At 41.8% G+C, this 22782-nt stretch overlaps 2 protein-coding genes across 4 annotated transcripts in view; both read left to right on the plus strand.

The window, feature by feature from the left end:
* Positions 1-22782, plus strand: part of MYO3B (myosin IIIB) — a 493214-nt gene that overhangs the window by 363003 nt on the left and 107429 nt on the right. The gene's annotated exons all lie outside the window — the stretch shown is intronic.
* On the plus strand, positions 9365-10716 carry LOC135273625 (transformer-2 protein homolog beta-like). Its single transcript, XM_064372858.1, has one exon. It carries the CDS (start codon positions 9472-9474, stop codon positions 10291-10293), a length of 822 nt encoding a protein of 273 aa, XP_064228928.1. The 5' UTR covers positions 9365-9471; the 3' UTR covers positions 10294-10716.

Raw genomic sequence — 22782 nt, forward strand, 5'->3', positions numbered from 1 at the left:
CAGTGAGCTGAGATTGCGCCATTGCACTCCAGCCTGGGCAACAAGAGCGACCCTCCATCTCAAAAAAAAAAAAAAAAATCCTCCCCCTGGATATTTAGCAAGGTTGTCACAACTTTGTGGGGAAGAGTTGTGCTACGGGACTGTAATGGGTAGAAGCCCGTGATGCTGCTAAACTTCTTACAATGCACGACAAAGCCTCCTTGCAGCAAAGAATTGTCTAGTCTCAAATATCAGTAATCCCACAGTTGAGAAACCCTACAGCCAGGCATGGTGGTATGTGCCTGTAGACCCAGGTAATTGGGAGGCTGAGGTGGGAGTATCACTTGAGCTCAGGAATTTGAGTCCAGCCCAGGAAATATAGTTAGAGTGTCTCTATATTTAAAAAAAAAAAGTAGAGAAACCCTAGATTTAAGCTAAAGCAAAAAGAGAGTATCATTTCCTATTTAGCCACAGGTTTGAGTTAAATATAATTTAAAAGGAGTATAGCAGAGCTTGCCTTTCAGTGACCTCTGAACTGCTCAAGATGGAGGACCCAATACCCTGGCTAAATGTAGGCTCAAGTCAGTTTAAGTCTAGCCAGGCCAGGCATGGCACCTAGAGCTAAAGACACAAGGAACTCCTGGGCCTGTTCTTCAGGGAAGCGTTTATAACCTGCCTTCTCCCAGATAAGCTTCCAGACCCCATCACACATGTCACCAGGAGGAGGACGCAGCTACAGGAAGGAGTGGACTGTGGCAAAGGGAAGGCCTACATAGAATGAAACTTACCTTTCTTATTGTCTATTTTCTTCCACATTGATGGTGGGGAACTTCCTGAAAAGTTTTAGTCAAAGATTTCAAGAAAGGAGCAGATCATTAGAGAGTTCTTCACATCTTTTCACTTGGAAAAGAGAAAGTCTTAATTTACAATTTTAAAAAATAATTCTTAATTATGTTTTATTATTTTATTTTTGGAGACCTCTTAATATGTTTGAGACTTGAAAAATTAAATCTCCGTACTTTTCCAGTGGTCTCAAATTGTCATTGGGCTGCTTTTAAAGTAAAGTACTTTAGACTACTTGCCTTAAAAGTCAGAATAGCTCATTTAAGGGCACTTTAGGAAAAAACCCAATATCTCATATTAGAATAACAAAGTTTACAGTTTTCTAATATGGTAGAAAGATCACTGAGCTTGGGTGGAAGACTTCGTTTCTGATCCTAGCTAACGTTTTCCAATGGTTTGACCTTGGGCAAGTCAGTGAACCAGTTGGAAAATTACTTCAACCCCAACCTGACTTCTTCAACCTCAGCTGCTGCCTGACTTTACTGAGAACATCAGGACAGGGCTCTGAGCTCTTCCACTGCCCTTCTCTTCACCTTCGAATCCCTCCTTATCTTCAGCTGTCCTTCTTTCCTTTGCTCGCGTCTGACAGACCCCAGATCCTCTTCCTCGTGCTGTGTTCCTGCCGTCCAGGCCCTACCACTCTCAGCACCTCCCTTGCTTGCTCTGGTGTCTCTTTCCATTTTGCTTCTACCTCCCCCAATCCTAACAAAAGCCTGCCCTTGGCCTGTCCCTCCTTCTTTTTACTTTTACCACCAGCCTTCCTCCAACTGCTATCCAGTCCACTGCCTCATTTTCTCACTAAACTAACCACTTTCTCCTTAATCCTGAAATCTGATTTGTGTCCCTACAATGTCTCTAAAACTATCCTTGGGAAGCATAGCTCCCAGTTGCTACAGCTTTATGTTTCACGGGCCAGTTGCTCGGGCTTTATGTTTCAAAGAGCATTTAGTTTCATGGGCCATGCATGCTTTCCTTGAAGAACCCTTTTCCAAAGGGTATCTGCAGTACTGTTTTCTCAGGTTCCTCCTTAGAGATAGCCTCAGTCTTTGTTTTCTCTAGCTCCACCCTTCTGCTCTTCCACTCACCATTAAAATAAAGGCAATTCTCCAACTCTTAGATTGTCTCCTTTCTCTATTTCTCCCCTGGGTGATACCATCACTCACCAGTGTGTTCTGGTATCAAGTCTCGGCTGTGTGAGTACGAGTCCCAAGTCTCTGCTTTGAGCTCCATACTCTTACACCCAACTAATAGTGGACATATATTCCCGATTCACACACCAAGACTTCAACAGAAAAACCCCTGCTAAAGCACCTCCTCCACTGGATCTTCCCACTTCTGTGAGTCAGATAAACAGTCTTGTTGCCGGATGTGGTGGCTCATGCCTCTAATCTCAGTATGGCATATTCCTTTGGGAGGCCAAGGTGGGCAGATCACCTGAGGTCAAGAGTTCGAAACCAGCCTGACCAACAAAGAGAAACCCTGTCTCTACTAAAAATACAAAATTAGCTGGGTGTTGTGGCGCATGCCTGTAATCCCAGCTACTCAGGAGGCTGAGGCAGGGGAATCTCTTGAACCTAGGAGGCAGAGGTTGTGGTGAGCCTAGACTGTGTCTTTGCACTCCAGCCTGGGGGACAGAGCAAAACTCCATCTCAAAAAAAAAAAAAAGCACTGTCTTTTGACTTGGCCTTGAAACCTGGCACAGTCACTCTTGATCCCTACCTCTCACTTAACCTCACTTCCAGTCATTTTCCAAGTACCCTTTCCTGGTCCAGGCCTGCCATTATCTCTTTTTCTTTCTCCTTCTGTCTTTACAGACCAGCTTTCATTTTTCACACCCAATCAATTGTCCTACAATATATTCTGACCTGTTCAAAGAACTTTAATGGCTTCCTATCTTAGACCAAAAGAGATTTGGACTTCTCAGGCTGCTGTTCCATGCCTCTCGCTTGCTCACTTCAGTGTGTCCTCCAGTCTCACCTCCACTTCGTCCCTAATACACCTTATGGCTAACCAGAATTAGACTTCTGATTGTTCTGCCAATGCACCTACTCTCTTCTCTCTGCCCATTCCTTTCGGTTCAGCTCTTACCTTTTGGTCGAGATTCGTTGTCATATCCCTTTCCTCCATGAAGACCTAGTTCTTTTTAATACTCCATGAGCTGTCACCCATTTGTAACAGTACTGCTCAGAGTGCTGTTTGACCACAGGATAATGAATCTGTGCCCAAATGTAAATCAAGTCACTGCTTTCTTCATTACGAAAGTCTCGTTACTAAAAAAATCAGCTGAACTAAACAATATACTTGGTGATGAATTGATTTACATTCTGGCACTAGCCTCTCACGTCATTGTGAGTACTAACAGTTCACAGACGGGGTCCTCACACCACACTTTGTTGTCTCAGTCTCTCTGGTGCCCTTCATGTTTTGCCTGGTATTATGGTTGACCTTGTGCTAGCAAGTTAGCTTCTCAACAGTGAGGACCGAGTCTTACTCCTTCTTGTATCCAGTATACACAATAGCTACTCAATAAGTTTATGGAGCTAACTTTCAAAGCCACTTCTTAGCACTCAGCTTTTTATGATGGAAGTGTTTTTCTGTCAGTCTTTGGGTAGGGGCAACAATAGGAGGATCCTGAATAACTTACCAAACCCTGATCCAGGGTCTGGGATTCTGTTTTCCCCTTTATGTTTGTCAATTCCGTGTTCTGTGAATCAACAAGGGCTGAAAGGAAGGAATTCTTGGGCAGAGGGCAGGATGGGAGTAGGAAGGGGTTTGGGGTGAGCAGAATAAGAAGAGAGCTGGATTGTGTCAATGGTGATGTTCTCAATGGAAGTAACAGGACTTCAACCCATAGATTCAAGGATCCATGGGTTCCAGGGCTGGGTCAGCCATTCAGGAATGTCAGCAAAGACACCCCTTGCATCTCTTTGCTTTGCTGTCCTCAGCATGTCAGAGATGCCCCCACTTACGGCCATGAGGTGGCCGAAGCAACACTAAGCATCACTTCCTCACATGGCAATGTCTGGAGCAGGATGGAAGAAATGAATGGAAATGGGATTCTTCTCAGGAGTCTCTCTCCATTTGCTAGGAGGGAAATCTTTCCCAGAAGTCACCCAGGAGATTTCTTTTGCATATGATTGGCGAGAATTTGCAGTGGTGGTTCTGCAGGGGAGCTGCAAAGGAGGTTGGGAGATTAGGCAAAGAAGAAAGGAAGTGGGAAGCAGCAGTCCCAGAGAGACAGTGATGGGAGCAGATAGGTACCAGGGAATGATGAAGGGGAGGCAAAATCATAGGGAAGGGTTCATAAGGAAGATCCATACATGTCAGGAAATATTGCTGCAAATAAGAGCTGCAGGGAAGTGTTGAGATCGTTATTCAGATTTGTTGCTAGCATTTATTGCTGTGCCAGTTTTTGTTTTTTGTTTTTTTCCCGCATTTTATCTCATGTAATTCTCACAGCAGCCTTTTGGGTTGATGTTACCTACTCCATATTACAGGTAAACTGAACCTGGGGAAGGCTAAGGCAAATAGCTCAGAAACATCATCTCAGGGACCAATGCTGGTTTGGTTTCAGATCTACCTACACCTGCCCCCCATCAACTAGTCGGGTAGTCACTGGGTTATGCAAGGTCATACAGAGAATAAATGGTAGGTCTGAGCTTTGAATTCACATCTGTCTCCAACAATAACTACAACTGCTAGCATTTAGTATTCATTAGCAAATTCCTGGGCACTATGCTAAGTGGTTTATTTTATTTTATTTTATTTTATTTTTTTGAGATGAAGTTTCACTCTGTCACCCAGGCTGGAGTGCAATGATGTGATCTCACTGCAACCTCTACCCCCTGGGTTCAAGTGATTCTCCTGCCTTGGCCTGCTCAGTAACTGAGATTACAGGCACCCGCCACCATGCCTGGCTAATTTTTGTGTTTTTAGTGGAGACAGGGTTTCACCATGTTGTCCAGGCTGGTCTCAAACTCCTGACCTCAAGTGATCCACCCCCCCTCAGCCTCCCAAAGTGCTGGAATTACAGGTGTGAGCCACCGTGCCTGGCCTGTGCTAAGTGTTTTACATGCATTATTCTGTTCAACCTTATGGGAAAGGTACAGATTTTATAATCTCTGACATTGAGAGATTACAGGTAACTTGCCAGTGTTACTTAGTAAAGTGACAGAGTCAGGATTTGAACATGGGCCTCCTGACCAGAGCACTCATGTTTTTAACTGGTACATTCTACTGCCTCTCATAGCTCCAGGCTCCAGATAATTAGTCCAGGACTTTTTCTCTGTATCCACGTTTTCTCTACACCTGCCACTGTTTAAATCTTAAATCACAACCCACTGAGAAATACACCCTGATTGTTATAACTGTCACCCTGTGATTGATGAAGAAAATTCCAGCACCCAGTTCTTGGGAGAAAGCCAGGAGCTCCCATCTGTGCATGATGGGACAGGGTTAACTTGGCTGGAGAGAAGGAAACTCAGGTTGAAAGTAGAAATGAGTGGTTGGGGTGATGCTTCTCTGCTTCTCTTCCTGTGTGAGCCTGTAACTGTGTACAGTGAATGACAGAATGGAAATAGTCTTTTATGTTGTGGGGCTTTGTGCCCATGATGGTAATCCCCCATTTTAATGCTGATAAATACAATAGCGAGGATTATGCCCCTTAATTTAATTTGGCCTGCATATGGCAAAGCTGTCTCAGGCTTTTATGTGACATTCTTTAGCACAGCTAGCCTGTTGTTGTGTAAAAGGAACCCATGTGAAGGAGGCAGGAGACTGATAATGCTGGTGCAAATGTTTTTACAAGACTGCTTGTAACACACTCCCAGTGAAGCTGCTTCATTGTGGGCCCTTCAGTCAGGATTCAGACTCAGAGTGATGGGGACATCCGTGACTCAGGCAGCTCAAGGAGAACTGGCATCTCACAAGGGGAAAACGAGTGCATCTCTCTCCCGTGTGTCATCCTTGCAGCTCTGGGGCTTGGAGCCAATTGGGCTGACCTCAGAATTGATGAGCCAGAGAAACAGCCTCCCAGTCAGCAGGGCCAACTGTGGGCCAGATTTTCATGTGGGCTGTGAAGTACAGATTGCAACACATCTTGATGAGCAGTTCTAAGACTGTTGAACAGAACAAATCCTCCAGCCAATTTCCTACCACTGTGGTCAAGTTAGTGCACTAACACATTGGAGGACCCCATATGAAACCAGAGGGAAAGTGGCAGCATGGTGTGGGAGTGGTGGTAGGAATAGTAGCCTTCTCTGACGAAGTGCTTGTGATGTGGTAGACACTGTACATATTATCTCAGTTGGGTAGAAAAATGACAAGCTTTGGTGGCAGACCTGGATTTGAATCTTAGTTCCACTACTTAGAAGCTGTGAGACATTGAACAAGTTCCTTCCTCTCTCTGAACCTCGGTACCCTAGATGGCTAAAAGGAATAATTGGGAGGCCTGGAGATAATCAAAGCAAAAGAACTAGCACAGTTCTAGACATATAGTGAACACTTAATGAGGGATTATGACAAGCTGTTGTTGCTCATGGTGATAGAAGTAGTAGCAATAATAGTAGTAATATTAGTATGGAAGAGTTTTCTGTAAACTCATATGAAGGGTCAAGACTTCGACTTAGCTCTAGAATTGTAGACCAAAATAAGCATTGAGGTTGCCATCACCTTAGAAACTTTGAACAGTGCTCACTCTCTGCTTTTACTTGGGAGACAAATTTTATTTTTCTGTATTCCTGGCTTTTATCTCAGGGGTGAATCTGAGGTTGACTTTGGGTTCAGGAGTCACCCTTATCAACATTGCCAGCATGACATTATCATACCCTCAAATAATAACCTTCAGAGTTTAGTTGATTGTTAGAACTTTCTTAGATTTTAGATTTTTTAAACATTAATTGGTCACATGTATTTTCAAAACCTTTTTGAAGGCAGAAAACGTATCATCAGCTGAAAGAAGCTTCAAGGAAAAATCTGTCTTGAGTTACATTTTTCCTTGGGGACTTGCTTATGGCCATACACAAATATTTATCTGAACTATTTCAACAAACCCTAAATCATCAGTGATCCTTATGCAAAGAATTCTTTTAGAAGATTTCTGTATGTCAAGAATGTCAGCAATCTCTTTCTAGAACCAGATTCCAAGGACCAGAGGCCTCTTTAAAAATAGTTGAAACTGTTTGGTGGTTTTCAACGTGTCTTTTGTTTTCATATTCTGTGTATCTGTTCATGCTATTCCATCTGAATAGAATTCCCTTGCCGGTCCTGTCTTTACCTGTTGATGTTTTACTCATCCTTCAAGGTCTCATTTATGTGGCAAGCAGACAAGGCCAGGAGAAGAGCATCCCAGGCAGGAGAAACAGAGTGGGCCATAGCCAGAGGTAGGATATGCAGGGGCCACTCTTAGGAAAGTGAGAGGTCCAGTGAGAAGAAGGCAGAGGGTAGGATGGGAGTGGTATGAGGCAGGAAGAACTATATTACAGAGAATAAGGCACCAAGATATGGAAGGTCTTAAAAAGTGCACTAAATGTCTTATTGTTCTATAAGTCAAAAGACATAAACCCATAGTGTTTGGGTAGAATGTAGTCTACAGACATGTTTTGTTCGGCCTGCATGTTTGTAAATTTTTTCAATTAGTTTCCAATCTTCAGTAAAATACTGGCAAACCAAATGCAACAGCACATCAAAAAGCTTATCCAGCACAATGAAGTAGGCTTCATCCTGGGGATGCAACGCTGGTTCAACATATGCAAATCTATAAATGTAATCCATCACATAAACAGAACCAAAGACAAAAACCACATGATTATCTCAATAGATGCAGAGAAGGCCTTTGACAAAATTCAGCAGACCTTTATGCTAAAAACTCTTAATAAACTAGGTATCAATGGAACGTATCTCAAAATAATGAAAGCTATTTATGATAAACCCACAGCCAATATCATACTGAATGGGCAAAAACTGGAAGCATTCCCTTTGAAAACTGGCACTAGACAAGGGTGCCCTCTCTCATCATTCCTATTCAACATAGTATTGGAAGTTCTAGCCAGAGTAATCAGGCAAGAAAAAGAAATAAAGGGCATTCAATTAGGAAAAGAGGAAGTCAAATTGTCTCTATTTGCAGACAACATGATTGTTTATTTAGAAGACCCCATTGTCTCAGCCCAAAATCTCCTTAGGATGATAGGCAACTTCAGCAAAGTCTCAGGATACAAAATCAATGTGCAAAAATCAAAAGCATTCCTATACGCCAATAGCAGACACACAGAGAGCCAAATCATGAGTGAACTGCCATTCACAATTGCTACAAAGAGAATAAAATACCTAGGAATACAACTAACAAAGAATGTGAAGGACCTCTTCAAGGATAACTACAAACCACTGCTCAAGGAAATAAAAGAGGACACAAACAGATGGAAAAACATTCCATGTTTATGGTTAGGAAGAATCAATATCATAAAAATGGCCATACTGCCCAAAGTAATTTATAGATTCAGTGCTATCCCCATCAAGCTATCATTGACCTTCTTCACAGAACTGGAAAAAACCACCTTAAACTTCATATGGAACCAAAAAACAGCCAGCATAGCCAAGTCAATCCTAAGCAAAAAGAGCAAAGCTAGGGGCATCACGCTGCCTGACTTCAAAGTATACTATAAGTCTACAGTAATCAAAACAGCATGATACTGGTTCCAAAACAGAGATATAGACCAATGGAACAGAACAGAGGCCTCGGAGGCAATGCCACACCTCTACAACCATCTGATCTTTGACAGACCTGACAAAAACAAACAATGGGGAAAGGATTCCCTATTGAATAAATGATGTTGGGAAAACTGGCTAGCCATGTGCTGAAAGCTGAAACTGGATCCCTTCCTTACACCTTATACAAAAATTAACTCCAGATGGATTAAAGAGTTAAACATAAGACCTAACACCATAAAAACCCTAGAAGACAACCTAGGCAATATCATTCAGAACATAGGCGTAGGCAAGGACTTCATGACTAAAACACCAAAAGCAATGGCAACAAAAGCCAAAATAAACAAATTGGATCTAATTAAACTTAAGAGCTTCTGTGCAGCAAAAGAAACAGTCATTAGAGTGACCTGGCAACCAACAGAGTGGGAAAAAAAGTTTTGCAATCTACTCATCTGACAAAGGGCTAATATCCAGAATCTACAAAGGACTAAAACAAAAAGTGGGTAAAGGATATGAACAGACACTTTTCAAAAGAACACATTTATGCAGCCAACAAACATATGAAAAAATGCTCATCATCACTGGTCATTAGAGAAATGCAAATCAAAACCACATTGAGATACCATCCCACACCAGTTAGAATGGTGATCATTAAGAAATCAGGAGACAACAGATGCTGGAGAGGATGTGGAGAAATAGGAATGCTTTTACATTGTTGATGGGAATGTAAATTAGTTCAACCATTGTGAAAGACAGTGTGGCGATTCCTCAAGGATCAAGAAATAGAAATACCGAGAGCCTGTGTGGAGGCGGTGCGGAGCGGTTCTGCTCTGAGCGGCTGGGCGACCGGCGTGTCGTGCGGGGCTGCGGCTGAGCCTCCTTAAAGAAGGCGCGAGAGGTTGGCAGCTTCGATTGAAGCACCTCGACCGGCAACAACAGCCAGGAGTCATGAGCGACAACGGAGAGCAGAACTACGGTGAGCGGGAATCCCGTTCTGCTTCCAGAAGTGGAAGTGCTCACGGATCGGGGAAACCTGCAAGGTCTCGCTCCAAGGAAGATTCCAGGCGTTCCAGATCAAAGTCCAGGTCCAGATCTGAATCTAGGTCTAGGTCCAGAAGAAGTTCCCGAAGGCATTATACCCGGTCACAGTCTCGCTCCCGCTCCCATGGACGATCGCGTAGCAGGTCTTACAGTCGAGATTATCGCAGACGGCACAGCCACAGTCATTCTCCCATGTCTACTCGCAGGCGTCATGTTGGGAATCGGGCAAATCCTGATCCTAACTGTTGTTTTGGAGTATTTGGGTTGAGCGTGTATACCACAGAAAGAGATCTAAGAGAAGTGTTCTCTAAATATGGTCCCATTGCCGATGTGTCTATTGTATATGACCAGCAGTCTAGGCGTTCAAGAGGATTTGCCTTTGTGTATTTTGAAAATATAGATGATGCCAAGGAAGCTAAAGAACGTGCCAATGGAATGGAGCTTGATGGGCGTAGGATCAGAGTTGATTTCTCTATAACAAAAAGACCACATACACCAACACCAGGAATTTATATGGGGAGACCTACCTATGGCAGCTCTCGCCGTCGGGATTACTGTGACAGAGGATATGATCGGGGCTATGATGATCGGGACTACTATAGCAGATCATACAGAGGACGAGGCGGAGGAGGAGGAGGACGGAGAGCTGCTCAAGACAGGGATCAGATTTACAGAAGACGATCACCTTCTCCTTATTACAGCCGTGGAGGATACAGATCACGTTCCTGATCTCGATCGTACTCACCTCGTCGCTATTAAAGCATGAAGACTTTCTGAAACCTGCCCTAGAGCTGGGATATTGTTTGTGGACAATATTTTTTATTGTCTCTTGTTTAAAAAGTGAACAGTGCCTAGTGAAGTTAGGTGACTTTTACACTTTTTATGATGACTACTTTTGGTGGAGTTGAAATGCTGTTTTCATTCTGCATTTGTGTAGTTCGGTGCTTTGTTCAAAGTTAAGTGTTTTCAGAAAAGTATGTTTTGCATGTATTTTTTTACAGTCTCAATTTTGACTGCTGAGAAGTTTCTATTGTACAAAACTTCATTTAAAAGGTTTTTCTACTGAATCCAGGGTACTCTGAAGATCGAAGCCTGTGTAAAATGCTACCAAATGGCAAAAAGCAAAAATAAACAGTTTGATTTTTACTTTTCTTTCTAACATATCAATGCTTAGAACTATTCAGTTAAGTTGTCAGTAGTAAATTTAAAGACAGATGGCCCGTTTTCCTCCAGTTCATGAAACATACCATACTTATACCTGCAACTAAGTGTTAAAGATTATGCTTTGTAACTCTGTACTGCTAGTATTAGAACTAAAAATCTACAATACGGCCAGTGCTTAATGCTTATGTAAATGTGGATTTGTCGGCTTTTATGTAATCTGTAATATGTACAGCAGGAAATACAAGGAGTTACACAGTGTATGCCTTAAATGGCTGTTTCTTAAAGCTGTTACAAGGGGGTGATAGTATTTCAACCAGTTATCAGCAAGTGACAATACATTCCACCATAAATATACTCTTGTTCTTCTAGCTTTTAGACTATATGAAAAAAACTGGGTGCTTCAAAGTACATGAGAGAAGGGAACACTACACCTGTGTCATGGATGAACTGAAGACTTTGCCTGTTCATTTTTTAAATATTATTTTCAGGTCCTTTGCTTACCAAAGGAGGCCCAATTTCACTCAAATGTTTTGAGAACTGTGTTTAAATAAATGCAAATGAAAAAAAAAAGAAAGAAAGAAATAGAAATACCATTTGACCCAGCAATCCCATTACTGGGTATATACTCAAAGGATTATAAATCATTGTATTATAAAGACACATGCATATGTATGTTCACTGTGGCACTGTTCACAATAGCAAAGACTTGGAACTAACCCAAATGCCCATCAGTGATTTACTGGATAAAGAAAATGTGGCACATATACACCATGGAATACTATGCAGCCATAAAAAAGGATGAGTTCATGTCCTTTGCAGGGAAATGGATGGATCTGGAAACCATCATTCTCAGCAAACTGACACAAGAACAGAAAACCAAGCACCGCATGTTTTCACTCATAAGTGGGTGTTGAACAACGAGAATGCATGGACACAGGGAGGGAACATCACATACTGGGGTCTCTTGGGGGGCAGGGGGGCTAGGGGAGGGTTAGCAGGGGGTGGGGGATTGGGGAGGGATAACAGGAGAAATACCTAATATAGGTGACGAGGGGATGAACCACCATGACATGTGTACCTATGTAACAATCTTGCTAGATCTGCACGTGTACCCCAGAACTTAAAGTAAAATTTAAAAAAAAAAAAAGAAAATGCTTTTAGGTGGCACCATAGAACCATCCATGCTAGCATATTGTTTTACTTATTTATTTTTTTCATTGCTTTTTTCGGGGGGGATAGAAAAACTCCCGTGGAATTGTTTGGTAACTTGATAATTTGGTTTAGTAACTTGATGAACCTTTACGCAAACCTATCAATTAGATAGTTTTTAACTCATCTCCTGTTTTTGATTCTAAGAAAACAGAGAAAAATAATCTTGGAAAGAAAAGGCCCTGGGTCAGAGTATCTCTTTCTTTCAGGCTGGTGGGAATGTTTTCCTTTCTCCACTTTTAGATGATTTAGTCTATGAGAGATAGGGACAAATAAAACACGCCTATTTCCTCTTCTAAGAAAGGAATTTTTAAGTGTGGTGGGAGGCACCAGTGAACTTCAAGGGCTTACTGAAATTGTATTCAAAATTTTAAGAATAAATGTTTTTATTTGGGAAAAAATTAGTTTCCAACACATAAAAATAGAAAGATTTCATGTAATTCGGATTTCTGATAGCTCTTGAAAAACCTGGGTATCTGGCAGCAATCTGCTGGAGGTAAGCAGAGCTGTCTTTTACAGATCCCCATTCACCTGCCTGCATAATGACTTGGCCTCCCAGCATCTGAGTTGGGTTCCTGCCCACTGTGTGCAGGGCACCATCTAGGTAGAAGAAACGATTTAGCTACAGACCTGGAGCCAGACTGCCTCTGTTCTGGCCCAGGTTTGTGTCCAGCTACCTCAATGACTTTGGGCAAGTGTTTTTCTAATAATGGTACTTACCTCATGTGGGCATGGTGAGAATAAACCATAGAAAACATTTAGATGACTACCTAGCATGTAGTTAAGTGGACAAAAATGTCAGCTTTTATTGCTGTATTCCACGAGATAATACACTGTAGGGCTGAAACTGTCCCCCATTTCTGTATCACTCACAGAATCTAGAATTTAGAATCTTTGGCAATAACTGGCATAAAATAAAATAATTGATGAATGGATAAATGAATATGTGCTCCTTTTTATTTCTGTGAGATCCAAAACTAAATTTAATTACTTTGTTCTCTGGAAATGCTTCCTACTTGAGTTTGATTTGAGCAAACTAGTTAGGAGTTAGTAAGGAGCTAGCTTTCTCAAAGAGTCAAAAATGCTAATTAAACAAGTGAAGGAAGATTCTGTTAACACTGTGTCATTGTTCTGTGATACATCTACCTTCCTAACTCAAAAATAAACTTCAAGTTTGGGAAGATGCTTATGTGTTTTCTTTAGGAAGCTCATTTCTTGGCTGGTAGCTGTCTATGGTTAATATGTCAAATTGAGGGTCAGTTGCTAGAAACTAGGACATGGTGAACTTCAGCAGATATGATGTTAGAATGCATGTTTGACTTGGGTTTTCTTACATCCCATGCCTTGCATGCAATCCACACTTCAAGTCAATATTTTTCTTTCTTTCTTTCTTTCTTTTTTTGGGGGGGACATAGTCTTACTCTGTAGCTAGACTGAAGTGCATTGGTGTGATCTTGGCTCATTGCAACCCCCCCTCCTGGGTTCATGTGATTCTCCTGCCTCAGCCTCCCAAGTAGCTGGGACTACAGGTGCATGCCACCATGCCCAGCTAATTTTTGTATTTTTTTTTTTTTTTTGAGACGGGGTTTCGCTCTTGTTACCCAGGTTGGAGTGCAATGGCGTGATCTCGGCTCACCGCAACCTCCGCCTCCTGGGTTCAGGCAATTCTCCTGCCTCGGCCTCCTGAGTAGCTGGGATTACAGGCATGTGCCACCATGCCCAGCTAATTTTTTGTATTAGTAGAGATGGGGTTTCACCATGTTGACCAGGATGGTCTCAATCTCTTGACCTCGTGATCCACCCGCCTCGGCCTCCCAAAGTGCTGGGATTACAGGCTTGAGCTAATTTCTGTATTTTTAGTAGAGACAGGGTTTCACCATATTGCCTAGAATGGTCTCGATCTCCTGACCTCAAGTGATCCACCCGCATCAGCCTCCCAGAGTGCTGTGATTATATGCATGGCCACTGTGCCTGGCCTCAAGGCAAGTATTTTTGTGCCTGATGTATCAGACGACAATGGACAGTTTGGCATAGGAACCTATTTTTGGTTTTTCAACATTTCTTATATGTAGCTGAAGTCACATCATCATCCTCACCGAGGTCTTCAGTGTGATCACCTGTGGCCATCAACTTTTGTGTTTACGTTAATCTATCCCTGAACATATTTGCTGTCAACAGTTTTGCTCTACAGGGTTGACCAGCAAGGTTGGACTTACGTGCTCTCTGGAAAACTTGCACGTTTGCAAACCTACTTTAATTTTATTTGAATAAACATCGTCTAAAACTGTATCATGTACTCAGGATTCCAAAAATTTGCTGTTTAATTTTGTCTGATAGCTCTCTTCTTTCTTACAAAAAGTCTATTTTTTAGTATGATAATACCTCTAATTTTTTAGTACTATAGTACCTCTACTTTTTCTTTTTCTTTTTTTTTGAGGGGGGCGGAGTTTCACTCTTGTTACCCAGGCTGGAGTGCAATGGCGCGATCTCGGCTCACTGCAACCTCCGCCTCCTGGGTTCAGGCATTTCTCCTGACTCAGCCTCCTGAGTAGCTGGGATTACAGGCACGCACCACTATGCCCAGCTAATTTTTTGTATTTTTAGTAGAGACGGGGTTTCACCATGTTGACCGGGATGGTGTCGATCTCTTGACCTCGTAATCCACCCGCCTCGGCCTCCCAAAGTGCTGGGATAACAGGCGTGAGCCACCGCGCCCAGCACCTCTACTTTTTCTAAAGAAATTTGAATCTCTCACACATGGACACAAAGAGGGGAACGGCAGACACTGGAACCTACTTGAGGGTAGAGGCTGGTAGGAGAGAGAGGGAGGAGCAGAGAAAATGACTGTTGGGTATTAGGCTGAGTACCTGGGCAATGGAATAATCTGTACAACAAACCCCTGTAATATGAGTTTACCTGTACAACAAACCCATACATGTACGCCTGGACCTAAAATAAAAGTAAAAAAAAAAAAAAGAAATTTCGGCCAGGTGCGGTGACTCACACCTGTAATCCCAGCACTTTGGGAAGTTGAGGTGAGCAGATCACCTGAGGTCGGGAGTTTGAGACCAGCCTGACCAACATGGAGAAACCCCGTCTCTACTAAAAATACAAAAAATTAGCCAAGTGTGGTGGCGCATGCCTGTAATCCCAGCTACTTGAGAGGCTGAGGCAGGAGAATCACTTGAACCTGTCAGATGGAGGTTGCGGCGAGCCGAGATCGCGCCATTTGCACTTCAGCGTGGGCAACAAGAATGAAACTGTCTCGGGGCAGGCGGGGTGCGGGGAGAAAGAAACAAATTTCAGTCTCCCTTAAATCTCTCCTTTCTTTCCTTCCCTTCTGTCCTTCTTCTCTCCCTCCCTCCCTTTCTTCTTCCTTTTTTCCTTTCTTTCTTCTTTGCCTCTCTCCTTATACTATTTTTATCAACATCTCTAAAGTTCTGGTTTCTAATCCAAAGACAATTTCGAACAATGCGAAAATCTGGTAAGATCCCTAACCACTTCTCCATCCCTCGTCCCCTTCCTGCATTACCCACAGCATTTTCAGCACATTGCTGTTACCTACACTGTAGCCTCATCAAGACCTTTATATATTCAGGCTCAGAATGAGTTTTTACCTTTACATATTGAGCCTATTTTGAAAAGTTTGAGAAAAGAAAATAGACTCAAGTGGAAAATTTTACAGGAAATAAAATTTTGTAAAAATGAACTTGCTTTATTATCAACACATAAAGAAACCTAGATTATAATCCTACAGGTTGAAAGATTAACTTTGTACATTTTCACAATTTTATTACCTTCACTTTAGTCACTGAGTTTTAAGGAAAACATATTAGTGTTTCTGTTCCAAATGTATTTTGTGAATTACATAGCAGCTTGTTCCTCACTATAAAACACAAATATGCCAATGTATTTTCCACTAGCATCACCCTGGTCACCTTAAATTAAGAAGCACCTGGAGTGTATTTGCTATTAAAAGCTGTTAACAGTAGTAATGCCACAACATCTCTGTATGCACCTTGGTAACTTCTCTGACTTGTCTCCTTGATGAGTAGACAAAACAGGGGGAGGGGTGAATTTGTTCTTTTTATCTGAACGGTGTAGGTCGGGAAGATAGAGAGAAATAGAGAGCTCTAGTGAAACAAAGCTCTAGTGACTGCTGTGCTTGGGAAATTCGATAACAAACAGTCCCTGATACCAAAATTCTAATGACTTAAGATCAACACAGTCTGGAGACACAGGTGGGAGTGGCCTTGATCCAGACCCTCCCCAGAGAGCTCTTTGTGTCAACAAGAACAGCCAGCACTCCTGGCCAGCTCCCAGGACTCAGAGTGGGGCTATCATTTTTGTTTGCTTTGCAAATATCTTAATGGGAAGTGGTTCAACACCACCTATGGGTTAATCTGAGGGGTTCTGCTTGGCAGCTGTTAGCTCTGAGAACCACATGGCTGCTCTCGGGGGCAGGGAGTCAGGCTAGCTGTTAACTACCCAGCGCCAGGTTGAGGCATCCTCTTTGCTTATTGGATTTACTGACTGGCAGGAAGTGCCTTGTTGATTTTATTTTTAGTTTGTTCCTCTTGGGAGAGTAAGGATGTTATTCTCAGATCCAACTGTGCTTTTCTCTCTAAGGGAGGGCAGTTTAAATTATTTTTACTAGCATGAAGCATCCTTTCACCTAAGCTCATTCTCAGAATCTGAAACTTTGTATTAAAATTGGTGGTGTGGTGACGGTGGAAGGGGTATTGTTGCCAGAAGAAAGATTTAGTAGATTGGCCTGCGGGGAGGGCAAACAGTAGAAGCCACAGCCCTGTCTTCGCCTGGGATCTAAAGAATTGGATAGATAGTGAATTTCCCTGCTCCTTAGTCCTCTCCTCCTCCCTCTCCTCCACCCCAACATGGCTTTCACTTATTCTATCTTGACCCATAGGAATGTTTCCCAGGGTGACACAACCAAGTCATGCCTTTCTGAATCTGTGTCTGCTGACATTGACACAGATGATCTCTTTCTTTATGCCTTCCTCACTGGATTTCAGAGGTACTCTGGAGTACCTTCGGGTACTCCAGGTAGGGAAGTGCCTGGAGTGATGACAGACATGTAGACAGTTCCCAAATGCTCCATTTGTAAATGTGCAAAAAGTTCAGATTTCTCTATAGATTCTAGACAAAGTGTCTAGCTACCCTCAGGAATAGTGTAACCCTGCTTTTAATAAAGCAGGGTTATTCTTTAATAAAACAGGCTTATTCTTTGCCTTATTCTTTCCTGAGGGTTTCCCACACCTATCTGTGGGATTGTCTGGTGATTGACAACAAGGGCCCTTGAGTTCACTAGACCTGCTACTACAGGGCAAGAACTTCATAAACCCACTTATTTTTTCAGGGCTTCAGTTTCCTCTTCTTTAAATGGAAGATCAAGTAGCACAATATCTACCTCACCAAGGCATGAAAGTTGAATGAGGTAACATATACAAAATATGTAGCATCTTATTCGATGCATAAAAAGCACTCACAAATCATTGTAGTGATTAGAGGTGTTGTTGTTATCTCTAAGGCATTCACATTGTTTAATTAATCTTTAATATCATGCATTTTTTCTAAAGTACTCATTTTGAAGTCTGTTACTTTCATCCCTTTAAAATCAAGCCAGTGCAAAATTGAGGACTATATGAGTATCAAAGTAAATGATGACAAAAGAGTATGATCCATTGAATGAAATAAGAATTCATGAGTAGTCCACATTGACGGATGGATGGAACAGAAAAAAGGAAGGGAGGAAGGAAGGAGAGAAGGAGGAAAGGAGGGAGGGACTGAGCTCTTCCTTACAATAAAATAAAATGATAAAGGTAGATGAAATTAAGGAAACAGAAAAACACCATTTGACAACTACATTAATAATAATTGTTTCAGGCAATAATTACAAATGGATGCTAACACTACCATGTAAAAGTTTGGGCTAGGCACGGTGGCTCATGCCTATAATCCTAGCACTTTGGGAGGCCAAGGCTGGTGGATCATGAGCTCAGGAGTTTGAGACCAGCCTGGCCAATATGGTGAAACCCTGTCTCTACTAAAAATACAAAAATCAGCCAGGTGTGGTGGCACCCGCCTGTAATCCCAGCTACTCAGGAGGCTGAGGCAGGAAAATCACCTGAACCTTGGTGGCGGAGGTTGCAGTGAGCGGAGATCGCGCCACTGTACTCCAGCCTTAAGCTATTTGCATAGTCTCAGAGTAAATCCCCGTAAGAAACTTATTAATTACAAAAGAACAGTGGAGAAACCTGGCAGAAACCATCTTAACCAAGTGATGAAAGTTGGCATTAACTAGTAATTGAACAAACAGCATGTGCCTCCTGATATGATGCATTGAGAAGAAGACACCATCCCTTTTGCGGATTTCTTGCCAAATGTGCATAACCTGAATTTAATCATGAGGAAACAGCAGACAAGTCCAAACAAAGGGAGCCTTTACAAAACGACCGGCCTGTAGGCTCCAAAATGAAACATGGCAGAAGACTGAGGAACTATTCCAGATGAAAGGGGACTAAACGGACCACGGAGTTCAATAGATGACCTAGGAATTTCTTTTGCTATAGAAGACACCATTGAGACATTTGGAAAAATCTAAATGCAATCTATAGATTGGAAAATAGTGTCATGTTAATATTAAATTCCTGATTTTGATCGTTTTATTCTGGTCATATAAGAAAATGCCCTTCCTTTTAAAAACACACACTGAAGTATTTAGGGATAAAAGAGTATCAGGTTTGCAGCTGACTGAACTCAAATGGTTCAGAAAGAAATTATACATGTTTGTGTATGTATATATCAGTATATATAGAGAGAAGACAAAGCTAATATGTAAATCTGCTGAGGAATATATAGGATTCCTTATACTATTCTTGCATCTTTTCTATTAATATGATTAAATCAGAATAAAAAGTTACAATAAAAAAAATCAACTCAGTGCCACTTCTTGCCCTTTAAACAGGGCAGTTCATCAGCCACTTTCTCTTTAGACTTTTTTTTTTTTTTTTGAGACAGAGTTCACTCTTGTTACCCAGGCTGGAGTACAATGGCGCAATCTCGGCTCACCGCAACCTCCACCTCCTGGGTTCAAGCAATTCTCCTGCCTCAGTCTCCCAAGTAGCTGGGACTACAGGCGTGCACCGCCATGCCCAGCTAATTTTTGTATTTTTAGTAGAGACGGGGTTTCACCATGTTGACCAAGATGGTCTCGATCTCTTGACCTTGTGATCCACCTGCCTCGGCCTCCCAAAGTGCTGGGATTATAGGCATGAGCCACAGCGCCCAGCCTCTCTTTAGACTCTTGATCCCTCTCCATCCACACCTAAAAGTCTATTCCATGTCATCCTTGCCCTGCTCAGTGATGGTCCTCAAGCTTCTCTGCTGTGACATTGCTGCCTAGTCACCACCCACTGCACACAATTTTGTTTAGGCTTTTCATTTTTAAAAGTTTCGGAAAATGTCCCTCCCTCCTCTCACACCCCCTCCCTCACCTGTCCTTGGGCCCCATCATTTAGTGCCATGTGCATCATGCACTTCATTTCAGCACTTCTTCTCCTTCCCTGACCTGAGGACTGCTTTCAGAATTAAAAGAGGAAAACTGGGTTAAATATTATCTTTTGGGGGTGCAGTGGTAAAAAGAACACCCCCCCAGTTACGGCATGAAAAGGATGTAATAAATGATCTCTGAAGTTTCCTTTTTCTCCACAAGTCTATGCCTTGGCTTAATTCAGTCTTAAAGGGTTAGAACTGTAGCTCAACCTACAAGTTACCTTAAGACCCACCCAAAGGAAAAGCACAGATTCCATCCAGAAAGGCAGCCACACAGATAGCTCATCATTATTATTCTCCCTTGAAGTTTCCATGTTTATGGATTGGTCTTTCAGACATGCAAAATCATAAATAATAAGTAACCACATGATTAAGTATGTGTTTTATTTCTAACTTCTAACTACATACACATCTTTAATTATTTTAAAATCTTGTGTTTTTATTTTGTTCTGCCAAACAAATGTAATCATTTTTTCCTTAGCTCAGGCAAGACTTTTTATTTATATGTTGCTAATGAAGAAGTGGAGAGGTGATTTGCCTGTTAGAGTTGCCATATTTAGCAAATAAAAATGCAAGATACCCACTTAGATTTGAATTTTCTGTAAACACCAAAAATCTTTTTTGTATAAGTATATCCCATGAAGTATTTGAAAATACTTATACTAAATAATTACAAACATACCTTGTTTTATTCCATTTTGCTTCATTATACTTCACAGATACTATGTTTTTTACAAACTGAAGGTTTGTGGCAACCCTGTGTTGAGCAAGTCTATTGGTGCCATTTTTCAGTAGCATGTGTTTACTTCATGTCTCTGTGTTAGAATGTTTTAGCAATATTTGAAATTGAGTTATGCACATTTTTTAGAATAAGGCTATTGCACACTTAATAGATAATGTAAAAATAACTATATGAACTGCGAAACCAAAAAATGTGTGTGACTCACTTCATTGTGACATTTGCTTTATTGAGGTAATCTAGAACAAAACCCGTCATGTCTCTGAGATATGTTTATTGTTAGTCTGGAATTCAAATTCAACTGGGTGTCCTGTTTTTTGTTTGTGAGACAGGGCCTCACTTTGTTACCCAGGCTGGAGTGCAGTGACATGATCTTGGCTTACTGTAACCTCAACCTTCTGGGCTTAAGTAATCCTCCCATTTCAGCCACCTGACTAGCTGGGACTACAGATGTGTGCCACCACGCCTGGCTAAATTTTTTTGTAGAAACAAGGTCTCACTATGTTGCCCAGGCTGGTCTTGAACTTTTGAGCTCAAGCAGTCCTCTCATCTTGGCCTCCCAAATTGCTAGGATCACAGGCATGAGCCACCACATGCAGCCTAGGTGTCCTATATTTTATCTGGCTAGAACTAATATATCATGAATACGTATGCATATAGCCTGACTGTATATGATGATATATACTGCTAAATCTACCAGGTGTTTATAGCATTCCTCTGACCTCTACATGTCATAACACATAGTGTTTTTTGCCAAAACCATATTCAGGGACATCAATTCCTACTTATTTATTAAGGTCTTTATTCAATGTCACTTTCTGTAGCCACTCAATTTAAAATTGCAGCTCCTGCCTCCAATACTTTCTATCCCTCTTCCCTGCTTTAATTTTCCTCTTTGGCACTTGTATTTAATATGCTACATAGTTACTTTTTTGTTTCAATTTGTGACTGCCACTTGAATGTAGGTTCATGAGCAGAGGACTCTTGGGTCTCCTCTGCTGTATCCCCAATACTTATAATAATAGGAGACAAATTTAAAGGTGCTCAGTAAAGACTTGGGAGCTGAATGATATCTGGGGGGCTATATATTGCACATGTATAATATAACAATATAATATAATATATAATGGGACCTTATATTGCAGATATCATACACGTTGTGCTTACACAGAATCTCAAGGAGATTTGCCACCAGATTAGAGCCTTCAGTGTGGTATCTTAGTAATAGTTCACAGACAAAATAGTTCACAGACAAAAGATAAATAGAAGTTCAGGCCAGGGGTTATACCTCCAGATATCATTAGGCTTCATTTAATCTGCCTCCTAGCAAATTTTCTAGAACAAATGTTAGTAGCCCCAGGTATTATTCATTAAGATTCTTAATACAGCATTTTGGGAGGCCAAGGTGGGTGGATCACGAGATCAGGAGATCAACACCATCCTGGCCAACATGGTGAAACCCCATCTCTACTAAAAATACAAAAATTAGCTGGGCTGGTGGTGCATGCCTGTAATCACAGCTACTCGGAAGGCTGAGGCAGGAGAATCCCTTGAACCAGGGAGTCGGAGGTTGCAGTGAGCCAAGATCACACCAGTGCACTTCAGCCTGGCTACAGAGTGAAACTCCATCTCCAAAAAAAAAAAAAAAAATTCCTTAATACAATTGTGTGACTATCTGGAAGAGTCCAGTAACAAAATGATGCTGAGGCTGAGAGCGTGGGCTCTGGGTCAACTAGATCGGGATTTGTGTCTGGTTATGACCTAGGTTACTCAAACAACCCAAGCTTGGGTTTCCTGGTTTGTGAATTGGGAACACTGGGGGACCTATGCTGCTAGGACTGGCATGGGATGAAATGGATAGTCCAGTCAAGTCCTCAGCATAGTGCCTGACAGAAAGGAAGCCACTTCCATCACCATCACCCAGGCCACATCACAAACTCCACCTTATCCCATAAAGCTCAGCTGTTCTGTCCATGCTGTGGCCCTCGGCCCATGGCTGTGCATCCCTTCGGATCACAGTGCCCTCCGCCACTACTCCATCTTTTGTTTTACCCCTGAACTTTCTCTCAGATGCCTTGGTTGCTGACAAAAAACTGAAATAAGCTTTATGGGCAGCTCTCAGTTGAGTGTCCTTTTTTCCAATAAAGGAAGCATTCTCAGCAGAATGAAGAAAAGCCTTCTGCTCCTACCTTAGACTGTTACACAGTGACAGCTGCCTGCAGTAAAGTAGTGAAGGAGGGAAAAGAAAATAAATGAGAATGCAAGGACTGGCAAATTAAGACTGTATGGGCTCACGGTTGGGGAAAAGCAATGAGGCAAACAAATATGATCACATTTAAAGGGCTCAGTGGGATTTGGGAAATTAGCATAAGTGCATAAATCTAACTACTGCTAATTTAGAGCAATGGCATTATGAGACAGTCATCAGCCTTTTTGAGCCCGTCTGATGAATTTATCCTTGAGCCATATTCTAAAACTTAAAATAATTGTGTGTTTTAGAGTGAACAAATACCCATATATTTAGATGTAATTTA

Source organism: Aotus nancymaae, unplaced genomic scaffold (assembly GCF_030222135.1).
Source record: "Aotus nancymaae isolate 86718 unplaced genomic scaffold, 86718_ANA_hifiasm-v0.15.2.pri h1tg000008l, whole genome shotgun sequence".
Lineage (NCBI taxonomy): Eukaryota > Metazoa > Chordata > Mammalia > Primates > Aotidae > Aotus > Aotus nancymaae.